The 24,847-nt window shown below is 37.8% G+C and overlaps 3 protein-coding genes across 4 annotated transcripts; 2 read left to right on the forward strand and 1 right to left on the reverse strand.

Moving 5' to 3' along the window:
* The first annotated feature begins 818 nt into the window (after positions 1 to 818).
* LOC141754669 (uncharacterized) lies at positions 819 to 1,973 on the forward strand. The gene is made up of 4 exons (XM_074613914.1): positions 819 to 855; positions 960 to 1,001; positions 1,092 to 1,215; positions 1,301 to 1,973. The coding sequence occupies exons 2-4, from the start codon at positions 968 to 970 to the stop codon at positions 1,878 to 1,880; spliced, it is 738 nt and encodes a 245-aa protein (XP_074470015.1). The 5' UTR covers positions 819 to 855; positions 960 to 967; the 3' UTR covers positions 1,881 to 1,973.
* An 8,926-nt stretch (positions 1,974 to 10,899) lies between these two features.
* On the forward strand, positions 10,900 to 12,054 carry LOC141754694 (uncharacterized). Its single transcript, XM_074613939.1, has 4 exons — positions 10,900 to 10,936; positions 11,041 to 11,082; positions 11,173 to 11,296; positions 11,382 to 12,054. Exons 2-4 carry the CDS (start codon positions 11,049 to 11,051, stop codon positions 11,959 to 11,961), a joined length of 738 nt encoding a protein of 245 aa, XP_074470040.1. The 5' UTR covers positions 10,900 to 10,936; positions 11,041 to 11,048; the 3' UTR covers positions 11,962 to 12,054.
* Positions 12,055 to 12,937: 883 nt separating this feature from the next.
* On the reverse strand, positions 12,938 to 20,771 carry tomm40l (translocase of outer mitochondrial membrane 40 homolog, like). Of its 2 annotated transcripts, none has more exons than XM_074613790.1 (10): positions 20,663 to 20,771; positions 17,987 to 18,189; positions 17,756 to 17,823; positions 17,336 to 17,428; positions 17,145 to 17,246; positions 16,690 to 16,795; positions 16,410 to 16,532; positions 15,821 to 15,897; positions 15,590 to 15,692; positions 12,938 to 14,063 (listed from the first exon to the last, which is right to left on the reverse strand). In XM_074613790.1, the coding sequence occupies exons 2-10, from the start codon at positions 18,186 to 18,188 to the stop codon at positions 13,924 to 13,926; spliced, it is 1,014 nt and encodes a 337-aa protein (XP_074469891.1). In that variant the 5' UTR covers position 18,189; positions 20,663 to 20,771; the 3' UTR covers positions 12,938 to 13,923. The 2 variants fall into 2 exon arrangements, with proteins under 2 accessions (XP_074469891.1, XP_074469892.1); XM_074613791.1 differs by lacking the exon at positions 20,663 to 20,771 and adding an exon at positions 18,550 to 18,595.
* Positions 20,772 to 24,847: the final 4,076 nt, after the last annotated feature.

The raw sequence follows: 24,847 nt of genomic DNA on the forward strand, positions 1-24,847 counted from the left end.
GGCTCTGTTTTCAGGGTTTAAAAAATCTAGCCGGTGACGGGAGACTTTGGCCAATTACAGGTCATTTCAGAGAGAGAGAGCGTTCCTATTGGCTGTGCTTCGGCTGGTGGGCGGTGCTTGGTATTTCCTCAACTGATCTCAACATGGCTACCTGATCAAAAACTTTCTAATTTTACAGCTAAACAGTGCACTACAAGATGTTTCTGAAAACATTTGAGGTGAGAAATAGTCATTACAGTAACAGAATATTGATTAATATTTGATCAGCGCTGCCTAGTTTGACCGTTTGATCGGAGTTTGTGAGTGATTGACAGCTGCTCAGAGACGGCAAGCCTCCAGCTCGGCTCTGATTGGTTATTTTCCTCCGGTCTGTGAAATCTTGCAGATGCCGTTAGGAGCACCGGAGGACACAGAGGCACATGATTTTCTCTCACTGTCAGGATATAGTGACCGTTTTATAAAAATAACTTTAATCATATTTGCTCCACCCTGCCTACTGCTGCTTTAAGTGAAATTTTCTGCACATTTATTTGCTATATTCAAATGAGAGTTATTTGCTACTATACTTTAAAGGTTTTGAATACCCCTTTCGTCCACTGTCTGCTGTGTAACTGCCGTACGTGACACTGTTTTAGTGATATAAACCATTACTCATCCCATTCTGATGCCAGTATCACAGGGCGATTAAGGCGATGACACTTAAATTATGACGTAGAGTGGCAGCAGTGACAAGAATCTGTTCAGCGGGGCAACCAGAGAAGGACTTTACCCTTCAATACGACTATAAAAGCTCTTAACAGGCGTCTGAAACAACACAAGTTACCAGACTCAGAGCAAAGAAGCTGCCTCTGTCAGGTAACATATTTTATTATTATTATTATTAAAACACTTCATGACTTAAATAAGTTTCAGATTTTTACATGTTTTTCAATTGTTAATCTAATTTCTTTATCCAACAGAATCAATCATGAAGGTACTTGTGGTTCTCGCGCTTGTCTCTGGTGAGTGAATTTTCTCTTTGAAATAAATATATATATAGTTGAATAAATGTTTTGGTTCTATACTAAATCTGCTAAATCTTTTATCCACAGTTTGCAATGCCAACATCCTGTGGCAGGATCCGCCCAGGAACAATCTGGATTTGGTGAGAGATGCTTTCCGGGACTTCGTCTCTCAAGAAACACTCACTCTGAATCAGTTCAGACAGGAAGTGAAGTAAGAGTGATAAAGAAGCTTCACGACATTATAAATATAGTATATGTTTCTAGTTAATAACTGTTTTCTCTCCTGTGTCTATCAGCACCATGATCTCTCAGAGCTCTGACACAGTGAACCTGTACGTCGCTGCTCTGCAGGCTCAGATGGCTCCTCTGACCCAGGACTTCACAACTCAGTTTTCCGAGCAGGCCGAGCAGCTGAAGGCCCGTCTGAAGAAGGATCTGACCGCCATGAGGACTAACATGCAGCCCTTCGCCGCGGAGATGGTGGCGCAGCTCCACAGGCAGGTGGAGGAGCTGAAGAAGGAAACGACCCCCTACGCCGAGACCATGGATCCCAAGGCCCTGAAGGCCGTCATGCTGCAGAAGAGCCAGGAGATGAAGGCGCAGCTGGGGAAGAGCGTGGCCGAGATGCAGGCCCAGATGATCCCCTTCACCGAGGAGATGAAGAAGAAGATGGAGCAGAGCCTGGAGGAGTTTCAGAAGACTGTGGTCCCCCTGACCCAGAGCTTTAAGACCCAGATGACCGAGAAAACCCGGGAGATCCAGCAGAACCTGGCTCAAAGAGTAGAGGAGCTGAAGGCCAAGCTGGACGCCACCACTCAGGATCTGCAGGCTCGGCTGACCGTTCTGTGGGAGTCCTTCACTCAGAAGAACCAGTAAACGGACTTCTCCGTCAGCCTCACGGCCTGACACCAAATATTGATGTCAGCTTCATCTAATCTATATTTCAATAAATATAAATCTAACCAATAAGTTCAGTCTTTTGGTGTCTTCATAAGCATGCAAGACTCTTTTCACAGAAGAGTGATTCATTACCGAGACTACTTTTATACAATTGTTGTACAATTAAAAGGCAAATTCATAAAGCTGCACTAAACACAGACATGTCATGACTCATCGTCCATGTAATCACTTTGGGCAGAAGATGACTCCAACTACCTTTAGTTTACAAGACCTTTCTCCAATAACTTTTTTTGCTTTCTAAATATCAAACAAGCTTTCCTGTTTTTCATCCAAATATCAAAAGATGGTCATATATCTAATACTCATGCTCTATAGTTTGATTCATATTATTTCAAAACTTTAAATGAAAGGGTCATAAAAGCACTGATTAACTGTTTTTCATGCCAACATTTAGTAGAAATTGTGAAACAAATTACAAGTCTTCAAGGAGTATGGAGTCATAGGAGTGCCAAAAAAAAAAAAATAATTAATCTGTAAAAGAATAAGAAAGTAAATGTGGAAATATAAAGACAAATATTAAAATATAAAATAATAATAAAATAATAACTAATTATAAGCATTTTCATTTATTTTCATATTTATTTCTGTATATGTTTCTTAAATATATGTTTTTTTTTTTGCATATAAATTACTCAATTTAAGTCTCAAGTATATGTGTGCAGGAATTTACTTCTCAGCCTGGGCAGGAAGGTTTGCCCAAAACCAGCTGATTGACAGCTTGGCCCTTCAAGGAATAGTAATAGGGGAAAGAATAAGGAAATGAAAAGGGATACGAATAAATTACATTATATAAAAATAAATAATACAAAAAAATACAGAAGGCATAGAGTAATTTAAATGCAAAAAAATATATAGTTTTAAAAATATATACAGAAATAAATATGAAAATGAATGAAAATGCTTACAATTATTATTTTATTTGTTATTTCCTTATTCTTTTACAGATTTATTATTTTTTTTATGGCCCACCTATGACTCCATAAAAGGCAACAGATAAAGTGATTTGTGACCACTGACAAAACTGCAACTGTACCTGAATCTCATTTATTATAGTTGGTAGGGGTGACACATAATATTTAGTCAGAATTGTACTCATTTGACACAGTTTTAGGGTTTATAATCTCCATGTTCTGAGGTATCTGGAATCAACTGACTTGAGCACTCCTTAAGAAATTCATATGAAATCACACTCCAGCAGAGACGAGACGGACTGAAGGAAACGACCAAAGACGTGCAGTTTTCTTTTGTAAGAAATGGTATTTATCAGTTTCCAAGAGGTATATACAGGCCATATGTATACTGTTCCATATGTATGTAACATAAAAAAGGCAATAAAACAAGTGATGGATTGTTAACGTGACATGCAGTACAGTACACTCCCCCCTGATAGCTGGTAAACATGTCTGTAACCAATAAATCCTCTTTAAACAAGCACAACGATTTCATTCACCGCACGCCAAGACAGACTTTACAGTAAAAAAAACAAAACGAGAATAGAATTCAAGACCGGAGCGACAGGCACTGAACTCAATGACAAAAACAAAGAGCTCTGTAATTCTGTAATGTCTCTTAATGTGTTACGTCTTTCTACAGCCTATTGGTTTGAGTCGAGAGTCAACAAATTCCCGACCAATCACATCAGTAGTTTCACTTCTGATCATTCAGGCCGATTAATCTTACAGGATTAAATGCATTACATTTACATTATAACCTTCATTTGATGAAACCAATAACGTGATAATGGCCTAATGGAGAGACGGATTGAAGTGATGGGACACACAGTGTTGTACATGGCATAGTCTGCTCGTCCACGGTGAGTCTGTCCGTTCTGTGAGGTCGGTCTGCGGGTCGATAACCCGCCGCTCAGTCAAGTCTAACCGATGTAACATGTACAAGACCACATCACCACTGTCTGATGAAACCTCATGTACGTGTCATTATACATCTTTCAGAGCAAGAGATATTTGGTTTTTATTTAGTAATTATAATAATACAATAATATTAATTGATGTATGATTGATGTCATTATGTGATACTTTCTGGGTCTATCATTAGAAAAAAAACGAATAAACGCTGTCAAACTGAAACTATATAGTTTCAATTTGACAGCATTTATTAGTTTTTTTATATATCCATATATATAATATAACTATATACAGTATACATATATACTGTGTGTATATATATATATATATATATATATATATATATATATATATATACAGTGTGTATATATAGTTATATATACACACTGTATATACAGATTAAGTTATAGGTCTTAGGTTTTATGTCCTAGTTCTGAGAGAAAGCTTTATTTCCTATAAAATGACAAATACACTTAAATTAACAATCAATATTTTTTTAAACATTAATTATACTTATAGTACTTATATTTATTATAGAAAATTGTAATTGACAATAATATTAAAATAACTTTAAAAAAGAGTCTACACAGCCATGCTAGCAGCTCTGTGAGGCTGTACTTGAGCTAAATGCCACTGTTAGCGTGCTAACATCTTCACAATGACAATGCCAACATGCTGGTGTTTAGCAGGTATAATGTTTACCATGTTCATCAGTTTTAGTTTAGCGTGTTAGCATGCTTAGATTTGCGAATCGGGACTAAACACAGTAAAGTTCAGCTGAAGCTGACGGGAATGTCATTAGTTTTGCAGGTATTAAGTCATAAAACAAAATACTGGACGAATTAAATGTTGATGGCGCTAGAAGAAAAGTCAGAGGATCACCACATTTCATGACAATCCATCCGATAGTTGATGTTTTCTTTGAGACATTTTACTTAAAGGTGCTTTATACGATATCCAGAGCGTTAATATAGCAGCAAACAACTATTTGCTATGTAGAGATATAGGGGAGAGTGGGGTAAGATGAGCCAGTTTTTACTTATGCTGTCCTCGAGGTTAGGAAAAATGAGACAGAAGCAGAATGAAAACTTGAACCTTAAATTCAGGATCTCTCCTATCAAATGAAATGATCAGCATGCATCCATCACAAAGCTGTCTGGAAAAAATGACCTTCCCAAAAAAAGTGCTCCTGTGGCTCAACTTGCCCCAGGTAAGGGGTAAGTTGATCCGAGTCAGTGGGTAAGTTGAGCCATCGTGGGGTAAACTGAACATCTGAGTTTTTAAGTTTAAACCTCAGCATAAGTGTGTTAACAAACAGTTTCACAGTTATGAACTTGTGAGAACAAACCACCTGTGAGTTTCAAGACCATTGAACAATCAAAATATCATTCAATATTCGACAATATTCCAGTCGTCAAGGTTGCAGTGAAATATGAACTGTTGCTCCCTCCTTGCAGTTCCTCCAGCCTTTTGAGGTTGAGGTAGCTCCTTCAGCACATCACTCAGTGGAAAAGATGCCTCATCCTTTTCCTTGAATACAAAGGTGGGCTTCTCACGTCAAGTGTTCCCCCGGATTCTTCTGAGAAATCTTGCACTCACTTCGTTGCCCTCCAGGCTCTCAACCAAGCCAATGTAATGGTAGCTTCTGCCTTTGGATACAAAGTTTACTATGACAAAGTCACCAACTGACAGATCTGAGATGTCTGATTCACTTCTCTCATCATTAGAACTCTCATGCTCAGAAGTGTCATCAAATGGGATGGCATCACACTCTCCTCAGAACTGCTGTACGCTGTGATTTTCGTCTTGGTCTTTGGTTTGACCTAGGCCTACCTGCTAAACCCTGCTCTTTCCAGTTGTTGGGGACAGGAAGGTTGTTCTTTCTGCCAATTCCAATGCCAGTTCACAGCATTTCTTTGGAGTAAGGCCGTGGAACTGTTCAGCCAGCTTCTTGATATGGTCTGCAAGCTCCTTCTCTACCTCCTCTGTGAGGACCCTCTTTGCCTCTGCTGTTCCACTATAACCACCTGTTTTTACTTCCTTTATCTCCCTCTTCTATAAAGGTTAACACATAAAAAAATCAAACCAAGTTGTGTAACACTCAACAGTAATACCATTTTATACATCAGAGAATTAATTTGGTTAATTTATGGTGGGGTAAGTTGAGCCAGTGGCTCGGAATAATAGTAGAATATTAGTGAGCCAGTGGCTCAACTTACCCCATAGCCTTTGGCTCACTTTGCCCCATAGCTACCATTTTGGAAAAAATGGCCCAGTTTAGCAATTCAGGCTAATCTTCAGCGAAGGGATTAACATGGTGTTATATCTTTAGTAAATCACCAACATGTATCATATCTTTTTTTAGACCTGGATAAATTTGCTTTGACCTAACATTCATTATTCCTGACATGCAGAAAATGTACTTTGATAGGGAAAAAACTGTTTTTGGTGTAAAAAAGGTATTAAGTCATAAAACAAAATACTGGACGAATTAAATGTTGATGGCGCTAGAAGAAAAGTCAGAGGATCACCACATTTCATGACAATCCATCCGATAGTTGATGTTTTCTTTGAGACATTTTACTTAAAGGTGCTTTATACGATATCCAGAGCGTTAATATAGCAGCAAACAACTATTTGCTATGTAGAGATATAGGGGAGAGTGGGGTAAGATGAGCCAGTTTTTACTTATGCTGTCCTCGAGGTTAGGAAAAATGAGACAGAAGCAGAATGAAAACTTGAACCTTAAATTCAGGATCTCTCCTATCAAATGAAATGATCAGCATGCATCCATCACAAAGCTGTCTGGAAAAAATGACCTTCCCAAAAAAAGTGCTCCTGTGGCTCAACTTGCCCCAGGTAAGGGGTAAGTTGATCCGAGTCAGTGGGTAAGTTGAGCCATCGTGGGGTAAACTGAACATCTGAGTTTTTAAGTTTAAACCTCAGCATAAGTGTGTTAACAAACAGTTTCACAGTTATGAACTTGTGAGAACAAACCACCTGTGAGTTTCAAGACCATTGAACAATCAAAATATCATTCAATATTCGACAATATTCCAGTCGTCAAGGTTGCAGTGAAATATGAACTGTTGCTCCCTCCTTGCAGTTCCTCCAGCCTTTTGAGGTTGAGGTAGCTCCTTCAGCACATCACTCAGTGGAAAAGATGCCTCATCCTTTTCCTTGAATACAAAGGTGGGCTTCTCACGTCAAGTGTTCCCCCGGATTCTTCTGAGAAATCTTGCACTCACTTCGTTGCCCTCCAGGCTCTCAACCAAGCCAATGTAATGGTAGCTTCTGCCTTTGGATACAAAGTTTACTATGACAAAGTCACCAACTGACAGATCTGAGATGTCTGATTCACTTCTCTCATCATTAGAACTCTCATGCTCAGAAGTGTCATCAAATGGGATGGCATCACACTCTCCTCAGAACTGCTGTACGCTGTGATTTTCGTCTTGGTCTTTGGTTTGACCTAGGCCTACCTGCTAAACCCTGCTCTTTCCAGTTGTTGGGGACAGGAAGGTTGTTCTTTCTGCCAATTCCAATGCCAGTTCACAGCATTTCTTTGGAGTAAGGCCGTGGAACTGTTCAGCCAGCTTCTTGATATGGTCTGCAAGCTCCTTCTCTACCTCCTCTGTGAGGACCCTCTTTGCCTCTGCTGTTCCACTATAACCACCTGTTTTTACTTCCTTTATCTCCCTCTTCTATAAAGGTTAACACATAAAAAAATCAAACCAAGTTGTGTAACACTCAACAGTAATACCATTTTATACATCAGAGAATTAATTTGGTTAATTTATGGTGGGGTAAGTTGAGCCAGTGGCTCGGAATAATAGTAGAATATTAGTGAGCCAGTGGCTCAACTTACCCCATAGCCTTTGGCTCACTTTGCCCCATAGCTACCATTTTGGAAAAAATGGCCCAGTTTAGCAATTCAGGCTAATCTTCAGCGAAGGGATTAACATGGTGTTATATCTTTAGTAAATCACCAACATGTATCATATCTTTTTTTAGACCTGGATAAATTTGCTTTGACCTAACATTCATTATTCCTGACATGCAGAAAATGTACTTTGATAGGGAAAAAACTGTTTTTGGTGTAAAAAAGGTATTAAGTCATAAAACAAAATACTGGACGAATTAAATGTTGATGGCGCTAGAAGAAAAGTCAGAGGATCACCACATTTCATGACAATCCATCCGATAGTTGATGTTTTCTTTGAGACATTTTACTTAAAGGTGCTTTATACGATATCCAGAGCGTTAATATAGCAGCAAACAACTATTTGCTATGTAGAGATATAGGGGAGAGTGGGGTAAGATGAGCCAGTTTTTACTTATGCTGTCCTCGAGGTTAGGAAAAATGAGACAGAAGCAGAATGAAAACTTGAACCTTAAATTCAGGATCTCTCCTATCAAATGAAATGATCAGCATGCATCCATCACAAAGCTGTCTGGAAAAAATGACCTTCCCAAAAAAAGTGCTCCTGTGGCTCAACTTGCCCCAGGTAAGGGGTAAGTTGATCCGAGTCAGTGGGTAAGTTGAGCCATCGTGGGGTAAACTGAACATCTGAGTTTTTAAGTTTAAACCTCAGCATAAGTGTGTTAACAAACAGTTTCACAGTTATGAACTTGTGAGAACAAACCACCTGTGAGTTTCAAGACCATTGAACAATCAAAATATCATTCAATATTCGACAATATTCCAGTCGTCAAGGTTGCAGTGAAATATGAACTGTTGCTCCCTCCTTGCAGTTCCTCCAGCCTTTTGAGGTTGAGGTAGCTCCTTCAGCACATCACTCAGTGGAAAAGATGCCTCATCCTTTTCCTTGAATACAAAGGTGGCCCAGTTTAGCAATTCAGGCTAATCTTCAGCGAAGGGATTAACATGGTGTTATATCTTTAGTAAATCACCAACATGTATCATATCTTTTTTTAGACCTGGATAAATTTGCTTTGACCTAACATTCATTATTCCTGACATGCAGAAAATGTACTTTGATGGGAAAAAACTGTTTTTGGTGTAAAAAAGGTATTAAGTCATAAAACAAAATACTGGACGAATTAAATGTTGATGGCGCTAGAAGAAAAGTCAGAGGATCACCACATTTCATGACAATCCATCCGATAGTTGATGTTCCTCCCCTAGAGGAGTAATGTCTACCTGAGCAGAGAATGAAGTCTCTCTCCCTCTGTGTGTGTAGTAACACAAGTTTCTCCGTGCTTTGATGACGTAGCCGGGCCGGCCGTGTGTGTTTTTAGTGCATAGGAGCGCGCCCCACTGGCTAGCTCACGGTCGCCGATCTCCACTACTCTCATACAGCGTTTACAGCTGATAACGTCGTCCTGACCAACAGCGCGTTACAGAAGCATAGCATCATCCTCTGGTGACCATGAATGTCTGTAGAAAATTCCAAGGCAATCCATTCTGTTGAGATATTTCTATTTTTTAGCCACGCTGCTTGCATGGCTAAAAAGTAAAAAAAGAATATATAGCATAGTATATAATATATAATATAACATTATAATCCCATTATTTAATATCATGTGTAATTGTAATTAGTGGAAAGACACTCAGGAGACATGATTGAAGTCACTCTTATGTAACATGTGTAAACACGGTGACACTCAGGAGTAAAGAATGTCAGCAGATAAGATAAATAAGATAAGGAGGCTGTTATTATATCACTCTGTTGCAGTACAAGTCCTGCATTGTTTCTCTTGATTACTCCATTATAACTTAAGAGGCACAGAGTAAACACACATATCGATCTACCCGCCGCAGCTTTAATTCTTGCATATCATACCTTTAATGTTTCCCCATCTGTAAACTCTGAGGTCCGTTTGAGTGTCCTTTTAGATCTAAAAAAAGTATAGCTTCTCTATTTCTGTATTCTTTATAAGACAATAGTAAAGCACAATCAAACAAAGACTGTCTTTAAATCATTAATATACAGTTAAAAAAAAAAGTGGACCCAAAAACACTACTGTGGAACTTCAAACGCAATAGTTCAATGTCCCGCTTACATCAACAACAATAAATCTACCAGGGACAATTGAAAGACAATAAATCTGCTGTGAAAACATTTTGAAAGACCCTGCAGGGTAAAGTCAGACTACACTCCCTTCAGCGGCAGAAAAAATACAGGTAATAATCTGTCACAGGTTAAAGTGGCAGTATATATTTTTGGCATCATTGGGCAAAAAATCCATAATAATCTTTCAGTATATTGTAATTCAAGTGTAATTTATGGCTCTGTTTTAAGGGTTTAAAAAATCTAGCCGGTGACAGGAGACTTTGGCCAATTACAGGTCATTTCAGAGAGAGAGAGCGTTCCTATTGGCTGTGCTTCGGCTGGTGGGCGGTGCTTGGTATTTCCTCAACTGATCTCAACATGGCTACCTGATCAAAAACTTTCTAATTTTACAGCTAAACAGTGCACTACAAGATGTTTCTGAAAACATTTGAGGTGAGAAATAGTCATTACAGTAACAGAATATTGATTAATATTTGATCAGCGCTGCCTAGTTTGACCGTTTGATCGGAGTTTGTGAGTGATTGACAGCTGCTCAGAGACGGCAAGCCTCCAGCTCGGCTCTGATTGGTTATTTTCCTCCGGTCTGTGAAATCTTGCAGATGCCGTTAGGAGCACCGGAGGACACAGAGGCACATGATTTTCTCTCACTGTCAGGATATAGTGACCGTTTTATAAAAATAACTTTAATCATATTTGCTCCACCCTGCCTACTGCTGCTTTAAGTGAAATTTTCTGCACATTTATTTGCTATATTCAAATGAGAGTTATTTGCTACTATACTTTAAAGGTTTTGAATACCCCTTTCGTCCACTGTCTGCTGTGTAACTGCCGTACGTGACACTGTTTTAGTGATATAAACCATTACTCATCCCATTCTGATGCCAGTATCACAGGGCGATTAAGGCGATGACACTTAAATTATGACGTAGAGTGGCAGCAGTGACAAGAATCTGTTCAGCGGGGCAACCAGAGAAGGACTTTACCCTTCAATACGACTATAAAAGCTCTTAACAGGCGTCTGAAACAACACAAGTTACCAGACTCAGAGCAAAGAAGCTGCCTCTGTCAGGTAACATATTTTATTATTATTATTATTAAAACACTTCATGACTTAAATAAGTTTCAGATTTTTACATGTTTTTCAATTGTTAATCTAATTTCTTTATCCAACAGAATCAATCATGAAGGTACTTGTGGTTCTCGCGCTTGTCTCTGGTGAGTGAATTTTCTCTTTGAAATAAATATATATATAGTTGAATAAATGTTTTGGTTCTATACTAAATCTGCTAAATCTTTTATCCACAGTTTGCAATGCCAACATCCTGTGGCAGGATCCGCCCAGGAACAATCTGGATTTGGTGAGAGATGCTTTCCGGGACTTCGTCTCTCAAGAAACACTCACTCTGAATCAGTTCAGACAGGAAGTGAAGTAAGAGTGATAAAGAAGCTTCACGACATTATAAATATAGTATATGTTTCTAGTTAATAACTGTTTTCTCTCCTGTGTCTATCAGCACCATGATCTCTCAGAGCTCTGACACAGTGAACCTGTACGTCGCTGCTCTGCAGGCTCAGATGGCTCCTCTGACCCAGGACTTCACAACTCAGTTTTCCGAGCAGGCCGAGCAGCTGAAGGCCCGTCTGAAGAAGGATCTGACCGCCATGAGGACTAACATGCAGCCCTTCGCCGCGGAGATGGTGGCGCAGCTCCACAGGCAGGTGGAGGAGCTGAAGAAGGAAACGACCCCCTACGCCGAGACCATGGATCCCAAGGCCCTGAAGGCCGTCATGCTGCAGAAGAGCCAGGAGATGAAGGCGCAGCTGGGGAAGAGCGTGGCCGAGATGCAGGCCCAGATGATCCCCTTCACCGAGGAGATGAAGAAGAAGATGGAGCAGAGCCTGGAGGAGTTTCAGAAGACTGTGGTCCCCCTGACCCAGAGCTTTAAGACCCAGATGACCGAGAAAACCCGGGAGATCCAGCAGAACCTGGCTCAAAGAGTAGAGGAGCTGAAGGCCAAGCTGGACGCCACCACTCAGGATCTGCAGGCTCGGCTGACCGTTCTGTGGGAGTCCTTCACTCAGAAGAACCAGTAAACGGACTTCTCCGTCAGCCTCACGGCCTGACACCAAATATTGATGTCAGCTTCATCTAATCTATATTTCAATAAATATAAATCTAACCAATAAGTTCAGTCTTTTGGTGTCTTCATAAGCATGCAAGACTCTTTTCACAGAAGAGTGATTCATTACCGAGACTACTTTTATACAATTGTTGTACAATTAAAAGGCAAATTCATAAAGCTGCACTAAACACAGACATGTCATGACTCATCGTCCATGTAATCACTTTGGGCAGAAGATGACTCCAACTACCTTTAGTTTACAAGACCTTTCTCCAATAACTTTTTTTGCTTTCTAAATATCAAACAAGCTTTCCTGTTTTTCATCCAAATATCAAAAGATGGTCATATATCTAATACTCATGCTCTATAGTTTGATTCATATTATTTCAAAACTTTAAATGAAAGGGTCATAAAAGCACTGATTAACTGTTTTTCATGCCAACATTTAGTAGAAATTGTGAAACAAATTACAAGTCTTCAAGGAGTATGGAGTCATAGGAGTGCCAAAAAAAAAAAAATAATTAATCTGTAAAAGAATAAGAAAGTAAATGTGGAAATATAAAGACAAATATTAAAATATAAAATAATAATAAAATAATAACTAATTATAAGCATTTTCATTTATTTTCATATTTATTTCTGTATATGTTTCTTAAATATATGTTTTTTTTTTTGCATATAAATTACTCAATTTAAGTCTCAAGTATATGTGTGCAGGAATTTACTTCTCAGCCTGGGCAGGAAGGTTTGCCCAAAACCAGCTGATTGACAGCTTGGCCCTTCAAGGAATAGTAATAGGGGAAAGAATAAGGAAATGAAAAGGGATACGAATAAATTACATTATATAAAAATAAATAATACAAAAAAATACAGAAGGCATAGAGTAATTTAAATGCAAAAAAATATATAGTTTTAAAAATATATACAGAAATAAATATGAAAATGAATGAAAATGCTTACAATTATTATTTTATTTGTTATTTCCTTATTCTTTTACAGATTTATTATTTTTTTTATGGCCCACCTATGACTCCATAAAAGGCAACAGATAAAGTGATTTGTGACCACTGACAAAACTGCAACTGTACCTGAATCTCATTTATTATAGTTGGTAGGGGTGACACATAATATTTAGTCAGAATTGTACTCATTTGACACAGTTTTAGGGTTTATAATCTCCATGTTCTGAGGTATCTGGAATCAACTGACTTGAGCACTCCTTAAGAAATTCATATGAAATCACACTCCAGCAGAGACGAGACGGACTGAAGGAAACGACCAAAGACGTGCAGTTTTCTTTTGTAAGAAATGGTATTTATCAGTTTCCAAGAGGTATATACAGGCCATATGTATACTGTTCCATATGTATGTAACATAAAAAAGGCAATAAAACAAGTGATGGATTGTTAACGTGACATGCAGTACAGTACACTCCCCCCTGATAGCTGGTAAACATGTCTGTAACCAATAAATCCTCTTTAAACAAGCACAACGATTTCATTCACCGCACGCCAAGACAGACTTTACAGTAAAAAAAACAAAACGAGAATAGAATTCAAGACCGGAGCGACAGGCACTGAACTCAATGACAAAAACAAAGAGCTCTGTAATTCTGTAATGTCTCTTAATGTGTTACGTTAATGTGTACTACAGCCTATTGGTTTGAGTCGAGAGTCAACAAATTCCCGACCAATCACATCATTAGTTTCACTTCTGATCATTCAGGCCGATTAATCTTACAGGATTAAATGCATTACATTTACATTATAACCTTCATTTGATGAAACCAATAACGTGATAATGGCCTAATGGAGAGACGGATTGAAGTGATGGGACACACAGTGTTGTACATGGCATAGTCTGCTCGTCCACGGTGAGTCTGTCCGTTCTGTGAGGTCGGTCTGCGGGTCAATAACCCGCCGCTCAGTCAAGTCTAACCGATGGTGACGCCAAAGCCGCACTGGAACTTGTTCTTGCGGTGGTTGAGGAAGGTGCAGAGGACCAGAGAGAGCGGCAGCGGGAGCAACTTCTTTTCTAACGTTGCACCGACTACCCAGTTACTGTCTATGGAACCTGGAAAAGGAACAGGAGACGGAATTTTTGATTTTATAAACAGTGATGTAAAAACATATCTGAACATTATATATATATATATAAACTTTTTTCGACAATTTTTAAAAAACTTTTTTCCGACAATTTTTAAAAAAACTTTTTTTCCGACATTTTTCCGACATTTTATCTTTTTACTTTTTTTTCCGAAATTTTTCAGAACATTTTTTCTGACATTTTTTTAAAAAACTTTTTTCAGACAATTTAAAAGAAAAATTCTTCAGACTTTTTTTTCCGACATTTTATTTTTTGACTTTTTTTCCAGACATTTTCTCCAATATTTTTTTGACTTTTTTTTAAAAACTTTTATTCAGACAATTAAAAAAAATTCTGATTTTTTTACTTTTTTCGGAAATAAAAAAAAAAAAAAACTTTTTTCAGACAATTTTTTGAAAAACTTATTTTATTGACATTTTCTGACATTTCTTTTTACTTTTTTTCCTGAAATTTTTCAGACAGTTGTTTTTATTTTTTTAAAACTTTGTTCAGACATTTTAATGACATTTTCAAAAAAAAAAAAAATTTTTACTTTTTTTCACACAATTTAAAAAAAAAAATTCTTCAGACATTTTATTTGTTTTACTTTTTTTTTTTTTTTTTAACTTTTTTCAGGCATTTTTCTGGACATTTTTAAAAAAAAAAAAAATTTCAGACAATTTAAAAAAAAAAGAAATCTTCAAAACACCTTTTTTTGGACTTTTTAAAAAACTTTTTTTTCGGAAATTAAAAAAAAAACTTTTTTCAGACATTTTATTTGTTTTACTTTTTTCCGACATTTTATTTCTTGACTTTTTTCAGACATTTAAAAAAAAAAATCCTGACATTTTTCTGACATTACGTTTTACTTTTTTCAAAACTGTTTTCAGGCAATTTAAAAGAAGAAATTCTTCAGATAATTTTTTTTTGACTTTTTTTCGGACATTTAAAAAAAAACTTTTTTCAGACATTTAATTTTTTTCTGAAATTTTTCAAACAGTTGTTTTTACTTTTTTTAAACTTTGTTCAGACATTTTTATGACATTTATTCTTACTCTTTTTAAAAACAATTCTTTTTACTTTTTTTTCAGACATTTTTTCCAACATTTTTTTTACTTTTTTTCTGAAATTTTTTTTAAAACTTTTCAGTTGAGTTGAATACTTCTTCAACTGCTGTTTTTCTGTGGTAATATAACAATTACTCCCTCTCAGAATATAATTTGCACGACATTTCACAGCTAATGCTAAAGCACAGCAATGACTCTTGAAGGAAAGTTGCTCATTCACTTCATTTGTCACTACCGTCTTGCCTGGACGTATAAACAGAAACCAGGACACAACATTTCCTGTCACATCAATCAACTCTACAGATTTAACAGGTGATGATCTTTTAGATTTTCCTCTGTAATCTATAATAAACATACTTGGCTGCTGGAAAAGTAAAGACTCCCAGTGCAGGATGGTCACCTTGGTAATGGAAGTGTTTAAATAGAGTGTGTACACGCGAGTCGTACCTTTAAACAGTAAATTAGCTCTAGGCACATCTAGCTGGTAGCCGAACGACACGCTGGTGTCTTGCATGCGGGTGCTCCCCTCAAACTCCACGCCGAGCTGCAACTGTTGAAGAAGAGCAGACAGTTAGTTGCCTTCAGCACAGCAAAAACACACCTGGATGGATCAGGGAACGTTTACTCATCTAATTATGAAGGCTGACAAACAGGAGAAGAAAAAAGGTAACGAGTTACCTGCTCGTTGGCTTTGTGATAGTATGAAGCGTGAGCCCCCGCTGAGCCCAGTGTCAATGTAGCGATGTAGTTACTGCCTGTACACAGAAAGATCAAGTCAATACTGGTTTAACCATCAATCATTAAAGGTGCTAAATGTGAGATTGGAAGCATTTCTATTGCTTCCGCAAGGCTCTCAACATGGCGACGGCTGAGCTAGCTAGCTTGCAGCTAACGGGATAATGTACAGCGAGCCGGTCAATAAACCTCATGACCCACTCGCTGTACATTATCACATTACACGGCTTCTTACTGAGAACTGCGTCCGTAGCAACGGTCTGTTATACATAGCGGCGGCCTGTTACACCTAGCAGCGGCCTGTTACACCTAGCAGCGGCCTGTTACACATAGCATCGACCACATCGACAACAAAGCTATGTAATAAAGAGGGAGAGTGACTTCATTCTCTGCTCAGGTAGACATTACTCCTCTATATCTTTACATAACAAATAGCTGTTTGCTGCTATATTAATGCTCTGGATATTGTATAGAGCACCTTCAAGTCCAACTAAACTGGATCCAACCTGCTTTACAATAACCTGCGTCTCACCTGTGTATCTGCCGACTAACGACATCACGGTGCCTTCCTCTCCCGGCCTGCGGTGGTAAACCAGCTCCCCTCCCAGAGCCAGAGCCGGCGTTATGGACTGGAGGTAGTGTGTTACAACAATACCTGACGACAGCAAGACAACAAGAGGTGCTTCGGGTCAGAACAAATCTGTGTTTTTTGGTTAAATTAGATGTTTACTTTCAGAAAATTAAAAACAATCCTAAATCATTTAAAGGATAGAAAGTAGTTTCAGTCTTTGGAGGACAAAATGATGACCTACCAGAGCCGACGAGGACGTCTGGGTTTCCAAGTGTAATCGTTGCAGTGTAATCTTCTCCCTTAATCTCAGCATCGCCTTGCCAGTTCACAAATTTGTTCAGTTGTGTCTGAGGACATGATGGATTGTGACAAAGTTAACATTATTGTCCGACAGATACTGGATTTTTAAGAGCAATAAAAATCTATAATTAAAATTATCAGCTGGTAATCATTCCGTTACATCAACACATAACATAAAAACACTTTTGGTTAAGATCTACATTGCTCTCTGGTGGACAAACTTAAAATCTGCCGATTTATTGGTTTAGCAGCTCCAGTTAACATCATGCACAGTGAGAGAAATCAGGAAAAATTAAATAGAGATAAGCTTGTCTATTATATATTACGGTACAAATGGTATTAAAGTTATATAAAAAGGTCCAAACGGGGGGAAACGTTTTTTAGTTTTAGCTTTACCTGGAAGGCCAGTTTGGATCGTATTCCACTGGAGACTTGGTGGATGACCTGGGCGTTAAGGCTGCCACTGTTGTCCATGTCTCCCACCATGACTGGAAAAAACTGAACAAAAAGAGCATTTGTTTTACAGTTTATACAGAAAGAATATATAAAAAACCTTTCAGATTCAGGCTGACTTTACTGCAACATACCTCTGCTGGACCCATCTGCTTTGTTCCGACGTATGTAGCGCCGAACCTGTAGGTGGAGTCTCCCGTGGTGCTCAGCAGCACCGTGTGGTTCACCTTAAAGAGGGTTTAAAAAGGATACTATTAAAAATGAACCTTTTACACATTTGCAGTTTTATTTTACCAGAAAGTCTCAAAGATCTCTTTTACAAGAGAGACCTGACCAAGGTAGCAGCCATACGAAGTCATAACACAATAAAATACAACATATACAACATGATATACAATAACTCACATAAAACAGAAGCACAGCTGTTTAACACAGTGGCCTCTGAGGAAAAAATTATTTTGTGTATCAGTTAGTCAAAGGGGTAATGAACAGACCAAAAAGACAGTTTCAATTAGTGTTGGTGAAAATTTCTGATGGAAAGAAACTCAACTGACCTGGAAATGGTTGCTAAGGCCCTTGTTGACAACTAGTCTGACGCCCTCCATCTGCATAGGGAACACCTCTGAGAAGAAAAACACGGATGCTGTTAGGTGCAGAAAAGACACGTAGGAAAGCAAAACTAGGTAGTACATGTATAGAAATATTAATTATTTAGTGTATAATTATCAGAAGCAAGACTTCTTAAGCTTTGACTCAAATGACTTTCTTCAATTATCTCAGTTCACCTTTACACTTGCGATGACACTCATCAAATGCACCCGGGTTAGGCAGAGGGTTTTCTGCCTCCTGCTCCTCTCCTGAGGGTATAATGGAAGAAACTGGAGGCATCCCGAAGCCTGGCGGCACCGTCAACCCGGGAGTGGCAGCAGCACCGCCAGAGGCAGGTGGTGGGGGGTTGGGGGAGCTGGCAGCCAAAACACTGCCCATTCTGTCAGAGAGAAATAAAGTAAGAGAGCAGGTGAGTGACTGGGTTGAAAACAAGAGAGAATGTTTGGCTGTTGGTGCCATTGAGTATTAGAAGGTACATCAACACAGGAGAAAACATTAGCAACATTAGCAACGTAAGGTTGTAACATTGGGGCACTCGCGAGAGACAGATTTAGAGAAAAGAATCAGCGACGTAGAGGCCAAGATATCCTCTTGACCACAGCCACAAATATTCTGGATCCTACATTTCACATAATGCAACGAATAGTGTCTTCCATTAGACCTCCGTGGTGCCTGGTTGACCCCTCACATATAGCAAACTCCACATGTACAATTTGTAATGTAAGTATTGCAAAATCACCGATGCAGCGTTCACGCCCTGATAAGGTAAGATAGAACTTTATTCATCACAAGGGAAGTTGTTGTGCAGCAGTTGCCGTACAAAGTAGGAAAGAGAATAAGAAGTATAAAAATATCAATAAACAGATACACAAAATTCAAATGTACACAATGACAAAAATATAAATAAGGTTAACGGTAAAGATAATATGTTGCCAATTTCTCAAATTGCTTGTCAGTGAGTTGGATATGTACTAGAAGTATTAGGATGGACGGTAGAGATGGTAACAAGTCACCTGAGAGCACTGACAATATAGTATTATATCCATTAGTTTTTTTTCGGTTTAATTCCCTTATACAGCTGATTAAGGGGACAATACCTGCTTTTTCAGGCATTTTCTATATTATCAATACATACTGTATATCCAAGCTTTCAGAAACATCTGATGTTGACGTAAACGCTATCGGGAATGTGAATGTGACGTCACCAACCGCAAGTCGGCCATTTTTGGAGGATAAAGGGTAAGAGTGCTGTCCGCTGGCTGTTTACTGTGTGTAAAAACTGTTTGCTCTAAGTGTCAAAAGCTAACAAAAAACACTGCACAGAGGCAAAAGAGGACGGTCTGCCGGACAGATAATAATGCACACAGTGCACTTTCATAGACTAAGCTACTGGAGTTACCCTGCACTATATTCAGTTTTAACAGTTTTCTTCATCTCCTTGTATTTTTGTATCTCGTATATTTTTTTGTACTGTGTACTTTACACTACTAACTTTTTTACTGCCTTTTTACTAACATGTTTCTGCACTATGGAACTGTGATGCTGGAAACTTGAATTTCCCTCGGGATCAATAACGTTCCTATCTATCTATCTAACTCATATAACAAGATCACAACACACCCTGATGACATCATCAGGATTTATTCTCTCAAAGCTTCCCTCAGAGCAAAACAAGAAACTAAACAAACTGTGTGACAAGACTCAGACTGAGTAGTAACACCTCCCATAACGAGTAACCTGATCTTCATCATGTGTATGGTTACAATAGAGTGTAGTGCCCCTTTAACCTTTCACAGATCAGGTTCATTCATAGGAAGTTGGAGCAGCAGCAGCAGGTAAAGCAGTAATAAGTATCAATAACGTTATGGTTCCCTTATAGCATCGGGATTAAACGTGAAATATTGCCAAAAAGGTGCGTTTGCTTTTCGCTTCGACAATAACTCCTCTGCCTCCTAAACCTACTACTCTGAGCTGACAGACCAGATGCATTCACGGTCAGTATGTTGTGTCCGTCGCCTGACTATCGATTGAAAACACGCTGCTGATACGCCAAAATGAACACAACGGGTCAATTAATTTTATTTATTACTTAAAGGCTACATGCCTCTGTTTTAGTAATGTTCAAAAGGTTTAATAAAAGAGTGCGTTTTGAATTACATGGGATTTATTACTTTTTTTTACCGTGGTATCGAATTGGTATCGAGAATCGTATAAATTCACTGGTATTGGTATCGACTACTAGATTTCTGGTATTGTGACATCCCTATACCAGATATAAAAAATACAAGAAGATGAAGAAAACTGTTAAAACTGAGTATAGTGCAGGGTAACAGCTGTGATACAGGACAAATACAAAAGTGAATATAGTGCAAACCTATTAGTAAAAAGACACAAGTAAGTAGTACACATATTAGTCATATATTACTCATATAATAACCTGATCTTCATGTGTGATGTTACAATAGAGTGGAGTGCCCCTTTAACCTTTCACAGATCAGGTTCATTCATAGGAAGTTGGAGCAGCAGCAGCAGGTAAACAGGCTAATATTAAGCATCAATATGTGACAGAAATAGGTGAGAAAACCAGTGTTGGCTAACAGCTTTCTTTATGAGCTGTAGCTGATGATTTGAATGAATCCTGCCTCACCTACAAGCTACAGTATGAAGAAGTTAGCTTTATCTAGCTAGCTTCTAACCAGCAGCAGCAGCAAACAGCCTCAAAACAAACCGTTACTGGAGGTGAAGGAAAACAAAGACTACATATTGAGAGTTCAACTGACGAAAAAACAGCTTCCCATGTTTCCATTTAACCCTTTTATTATATAAAACACACAGCTAATGTTGCTACTCACGTTGTGATTTCCAGAGGACGATGCAGCCGGAAGTTGAATCCGGTAACACCAGGAAGAAGAAGTGAGTGACGCTATTGCCCCGCCCCTTTTTTCTGAAGACGCGTCCTGATTGGATGACGGATCGTGACCCTGAGTGATGATTGGCTGAGACACCTGTCAGTTGATTTTATGTGTCAGAAGAATAGAAGGCGTGGTTTTATGTCCACGACGTCACGCTTCTACTCGAACGCTATTGGCTAATCGGAGTGTCGTCAGTTGTAAAGGGGCGGGGAGTTTGATTCTGAGGTTTCTGATTGGTGGAGAGCTTGCAGATAGCAGAGAGCTGTAGTAAAAATGTTATGAAGGGAATACCTTCAAGGTCAAACGGCAGCCAGAAGGTCTGTAGGTCACAGCCTTCTCTAAATACTCAAAAGATGACTTTCTGGTGAATAACATTCTCATTCTTGGAAAATTGTATTTGCAAAAATCCAAGTATATGAAAATGAAACCTAGGTTTAATAGTAGTAGGTTTGACCACTGGCGCACTTTACACTTAATTTACACTATAAATCCTATATACCACTTTATAGACTGCACATATGTATATATTACATTTATTTATTGCACATACATTTATTTATTGACAGACTGTACACACTATGTTCACCCATTCACTCTGTACCTTTTATATCTCTATTTATTGTTTTTATAATTTTTGTATACCTGTACCTCTCCTGTGTTTCACTCTGTTTGCTGATGTTGCTGCTTTGACACCTGAATTTCCCTCTGGGGATTAATAAAGGTTCATCTTATCTTATCTTATGTGTTTCATTCGGAGTTTCTTTCTTACGTAAAAAGCCCTTAAAGTCATGAAAAACAAAAATGCATTGAAATTTCTTAGTATAATAGAAGAATATGAATTACAGGTAAGCCCCATAGCCCCTAATTTAATTTATTATTATTTTCATGTACAATTTTACATATTTGATCTGCTCTTGTTCTGTATGCACCTTGTCCTTTTACTCTAATGCAATGATCTATGAGCCATGATGATTGTAAATTTGAATTTGTTAAAAAAAAAAAAAAAACTTCTCAAAATAACTTTTTGTTGTTGTTGTTGTAGCTGACACACAATGGTGCCTCTCTCTTTATCCAGCAACACTACACACAGCAGCAGCCCTCAGGGGCCACAGAGCCCTACACACTCTGATGAGGGAGTAGTACCCAGTAATTGTCACACCTGTGTACAAGGTGGAAGTATTATTATCAGGAGTGGAAGGCCAAAAACAGTAGATTGCCAATTAGTAATTTATATTGTGCATACGTGATGGTTATTCCTAAATAATACTGTGTTTATTCAAAGTAAACTATGTATATTTGACACAGGGTCCCTGTAAAACATAATACCACAAGATAAGATAAGACATAATTATGCAGGACCAAGTTGATATTGTCCTTTACATTATAGTAATTTTTTTTTTAAAGTGACTTACATTAGATGTATTCATTTTCGACAGAAGAGCAAGATGTCATCAAAAATGGTATCCGTTCCAAACAAACAGCTAAAATAGAGTGAGTTCAGCGCTACTGTAGAAGTACTCTAGTGGTGCAAATTCCTAAATTTGTCAATTTACCAAAAAACAACTAACACACAGCAAGACCTTTTGGGCGAGACCTGCCAAAATAAATTAATAAATAAATAAAAAAATGACTCAATAAATACATGTCATTAATTGTAGCAAAAATATAAAAAAAATCAATGCAGCCATTAATTAATTGATAAAATGTGAGTTTTTTTTTTTTATTTGCTTCTTTATTTATTTTTATTAATTCCTTTATTTACTCTTGTTTAATTTTATTTATTTTAAATGTATTTGTTTTTGCATTCATTTGTTATTTATTTAGTTAATTTTTCATTAATTTTTTATTACCGGGCAGGGACCCTCTTGGTATTCAGAAAACCTGGTTTAAAAACAACAAATTATCTCCATCCTCCTCGGTTCAGGTAATTACAGACACTGCTTTTGCAACAGCCAAGAGACCACATCATGCATCTGAATCATGCTGCAACGCAATAAAATAGAGCACACCAGGCAGCGTAAATTTCAGTTCAATTTATTGAATTTTAGACCCCCTGCATGTATTTCCAAGTTACAACAGTAGAGGACAGAGTGATGAGCACAAGTCGCTGAAACACCTTGTGCCTCTTCAATGCTTTTTATAAGGAAAGAAAACAAACAATGCAAGAATGACTTTTTTTCTGGTACCGCCCGATTGTTGCAGAGTTTTCTAATGGTATGAAAAGGAAATCATGGGACAGTGAGGGAGGAAAATAAATAGACATCCAAAACATGGAGTCTGGTTTTAGGTTATCACAATTGGAAGGTCCAAAATGACACTTGAACATGGGGCTGAAAAATTGTTTTTGGGAGAAGCAGGGCCACCAAGATAAGTACAGAGAAGACTGAACTCAAAAATTGGGATTTTTTTTTTTTTTTTTTTTAAAGATATCATACATTTTAAGTATGAGGGATTGACTGAACATTTTTGCAAGCCAATTAACACTCCTTCCTATCCACGTTGGAGAGAAAATACTGCATTTGTATCCTGAGCTACATTAAAAAAACAAAAAAAATTGAGAGCCAATTCAGAGCTTTAACACCACTGTTTTCTATCCACGTTGCAGGGGAAATATGATGGATTTAACCCTCAGCTTACTACAATAATTCTGCTGAGTTCATCATTAAGTTTGGCTGAAACAGCCTGAAGCGTGGGTGAGTCTACATTAGTGCAGCAAATTAAGAGATCCAATTCAATTTAGCTATGCACAGTAGAAATATTAGGGGCAGTTCAGCCATTAATACTAGTTTTAAGTCAAGAAGTTGACTTTTTCCCATCGATTTAGAATCCCAAAACTGCCATTTTTCAACCAAATCCTCACCCTTTTCATTTTTTGTTTTTGTTTAACAGTTACCCTTTTCAAATAAGTTTGACAAATATCCCTCCCACCCCCGTCTGCACTCCTGACTCCACAGGCCGGAGTGCACACACACACACACACACACACACACACAGACAGACACGTCTTGACAACAGCAGATGACAAAATCAACACTCAACATTCATAACTGCATTCATCATGACCTCCGTTGTGACCACTGGTTTATTACAACTTACATCTTAGTTTTGTAGCTTCAGTCATCAGTTTTATCGTGTATGATAAAACGTGTCATAACCGATAGAACACGGCTGGAGCTACAAAAAGTTGAGTGAAGTTGTAATAATCTTTCTTTAAGGAGTTGAGTGTTTAGAAAAGTTAATTCAAGCTCCAAATCTGAGATGATGTCTAATATTTAAATATCCAGGAGGAATTTTTAATGTTACTTCTTTAAAAAAAAAATTCCACAACTATCCCCACCAAGTCTCTACAGGTTGAGCTACAAATCTGTGTGTAATCTTTGCTGTTATTTGGGTCACAAAGGAGATCATGGAATGACTGTCAGGGATGTGATCGGGGACATAAAACGTAGAAAAAGAACAGAAAAGTGGAAATTTGACATTAGAAGTGAGATTTATGTCCACAAACGTGAGCTTCTGGAGGAAGAGGGAGATGGAAAAGGAGAAACGATAAAAAAATAAAATAAAATAAAAGATCACATCCCTGACAACTGTAAACATCCTCCATACTGATATTTAAGACATCGCTCAGCGCCCGACAAAAACACAAAGACGAGTCTGCACATGAAAACACAGAAACAACAAAAAAAGACATACAATTACGTTTATATGCAGCCTCAGACTGTTAACAGGACACTTTTATTCTTCTTCCAAATTATCGGTCAAATTGGCTCCAATTTCTCTTATGGATGCACCGATACCGGATCGGATATCGGGCCGATACTGACTCAAATAGCTGGATCGGATATCGGTGACAATGGGGCCGATCTATTCAATTCAATTCTGTGTTTATACACGATAAACATTATATACTGGAATTTTAATTCCTGTTTAAATTTTGACCAATTAGTTTCTGCATTAATAAAGTTTACACTTAAATTGTAACTAATTAATTAACTAATATTAATTTTGAATATTTTTTACCAAGTTGCTGGTGCATAATTTATTATTTTAATATTAATATTAAAGAACAATTAAATAAATTTATATCCATGTATTTATTGGTCACATTTTGTTTTACAAAGATAG

The sequence above is a fragment of the Sebastes fasciatus genome, chromosome 17 (assembly GCF_043250625.1).
Source record: "Sebastes fasciatus isolate fSebFas1 chromosome 17, fSebFas1.pri, whole genome shotgun sequence".
NCBI classification, from domain to species: domain Eukaryota; kingdom Metazoa; phylum Chordata; class Actinopteri; order Perciformes; family Sebastidae; genus Sebastes; species Sebastes fasciatus.

Excerpts from the sequence above, each read along its gene's own strand:
- LOC141754669 (XM_074613914.1), top strand. The coding sequence starts at position 968 with ATGAAGGTACTTGTGGTTCTCGCGCTTGTCTCTG. Across the intron at positions 1,002-1,091 it reads GGTTCTCGCGCTTGTCTCTG|TTTGCAATGCCAACATCCTG; the intron begins GTGAGTGAATTT and ends TTTTATCCACAG. Across the intron at positions 1,216-1,300 it reads CAGTTCAGACAGGAAGTGAA|CACCATGATCTCTCAGAGCT; the intron begins GTAAGAGTGATA and ends TGTGTCTATCAG.
- LOC141754694 (XM_074613939.1), top strand. The coding sequence starts at position 11,049 with ATGAAGGTACTTGTGGTTCTCGCGCTTGTCTCTG. Across the intron at positions 11,083-11,172 it reads GGTTCTCGCGCTTGTCTCTG|TTTGCAATGCCAACATCCTG; the intron begins GTGAGTGAATTT and ends TTTTATCCACAG. Across the intron at positions 11,297-11,381 it reads CAGTTCAGACAGGAAGTGAA|CACCATGATCTCTCAGAGCT; the intron begins GTAAGAGTGATA and ends TGTGTCTATCAG.
- tomm40l (XM_074613790.1), bottom strand. The coding sequence starts at position 18,188 with ATGGGCAGTGTTTTGGCTGCCAGCTCCCCCAACCCCCCACCACCTGCC. Across the intron at positions 17,824-17,986 it reads GTGTCATCGCAAGTGTAAAG|AGGTGTTCCCTATGCAGATG; the intron begins GTGAACTGAGAT and ends TTTTCTTCTCAG. Across the intron at positions 14,064-15,589 it reads AGCTAATTTACTGTTTAAAG|GTTCCATAGACAGTAACTGG; the intron begins GTACGACTCGCG and ends TTCCTTTTCCAG.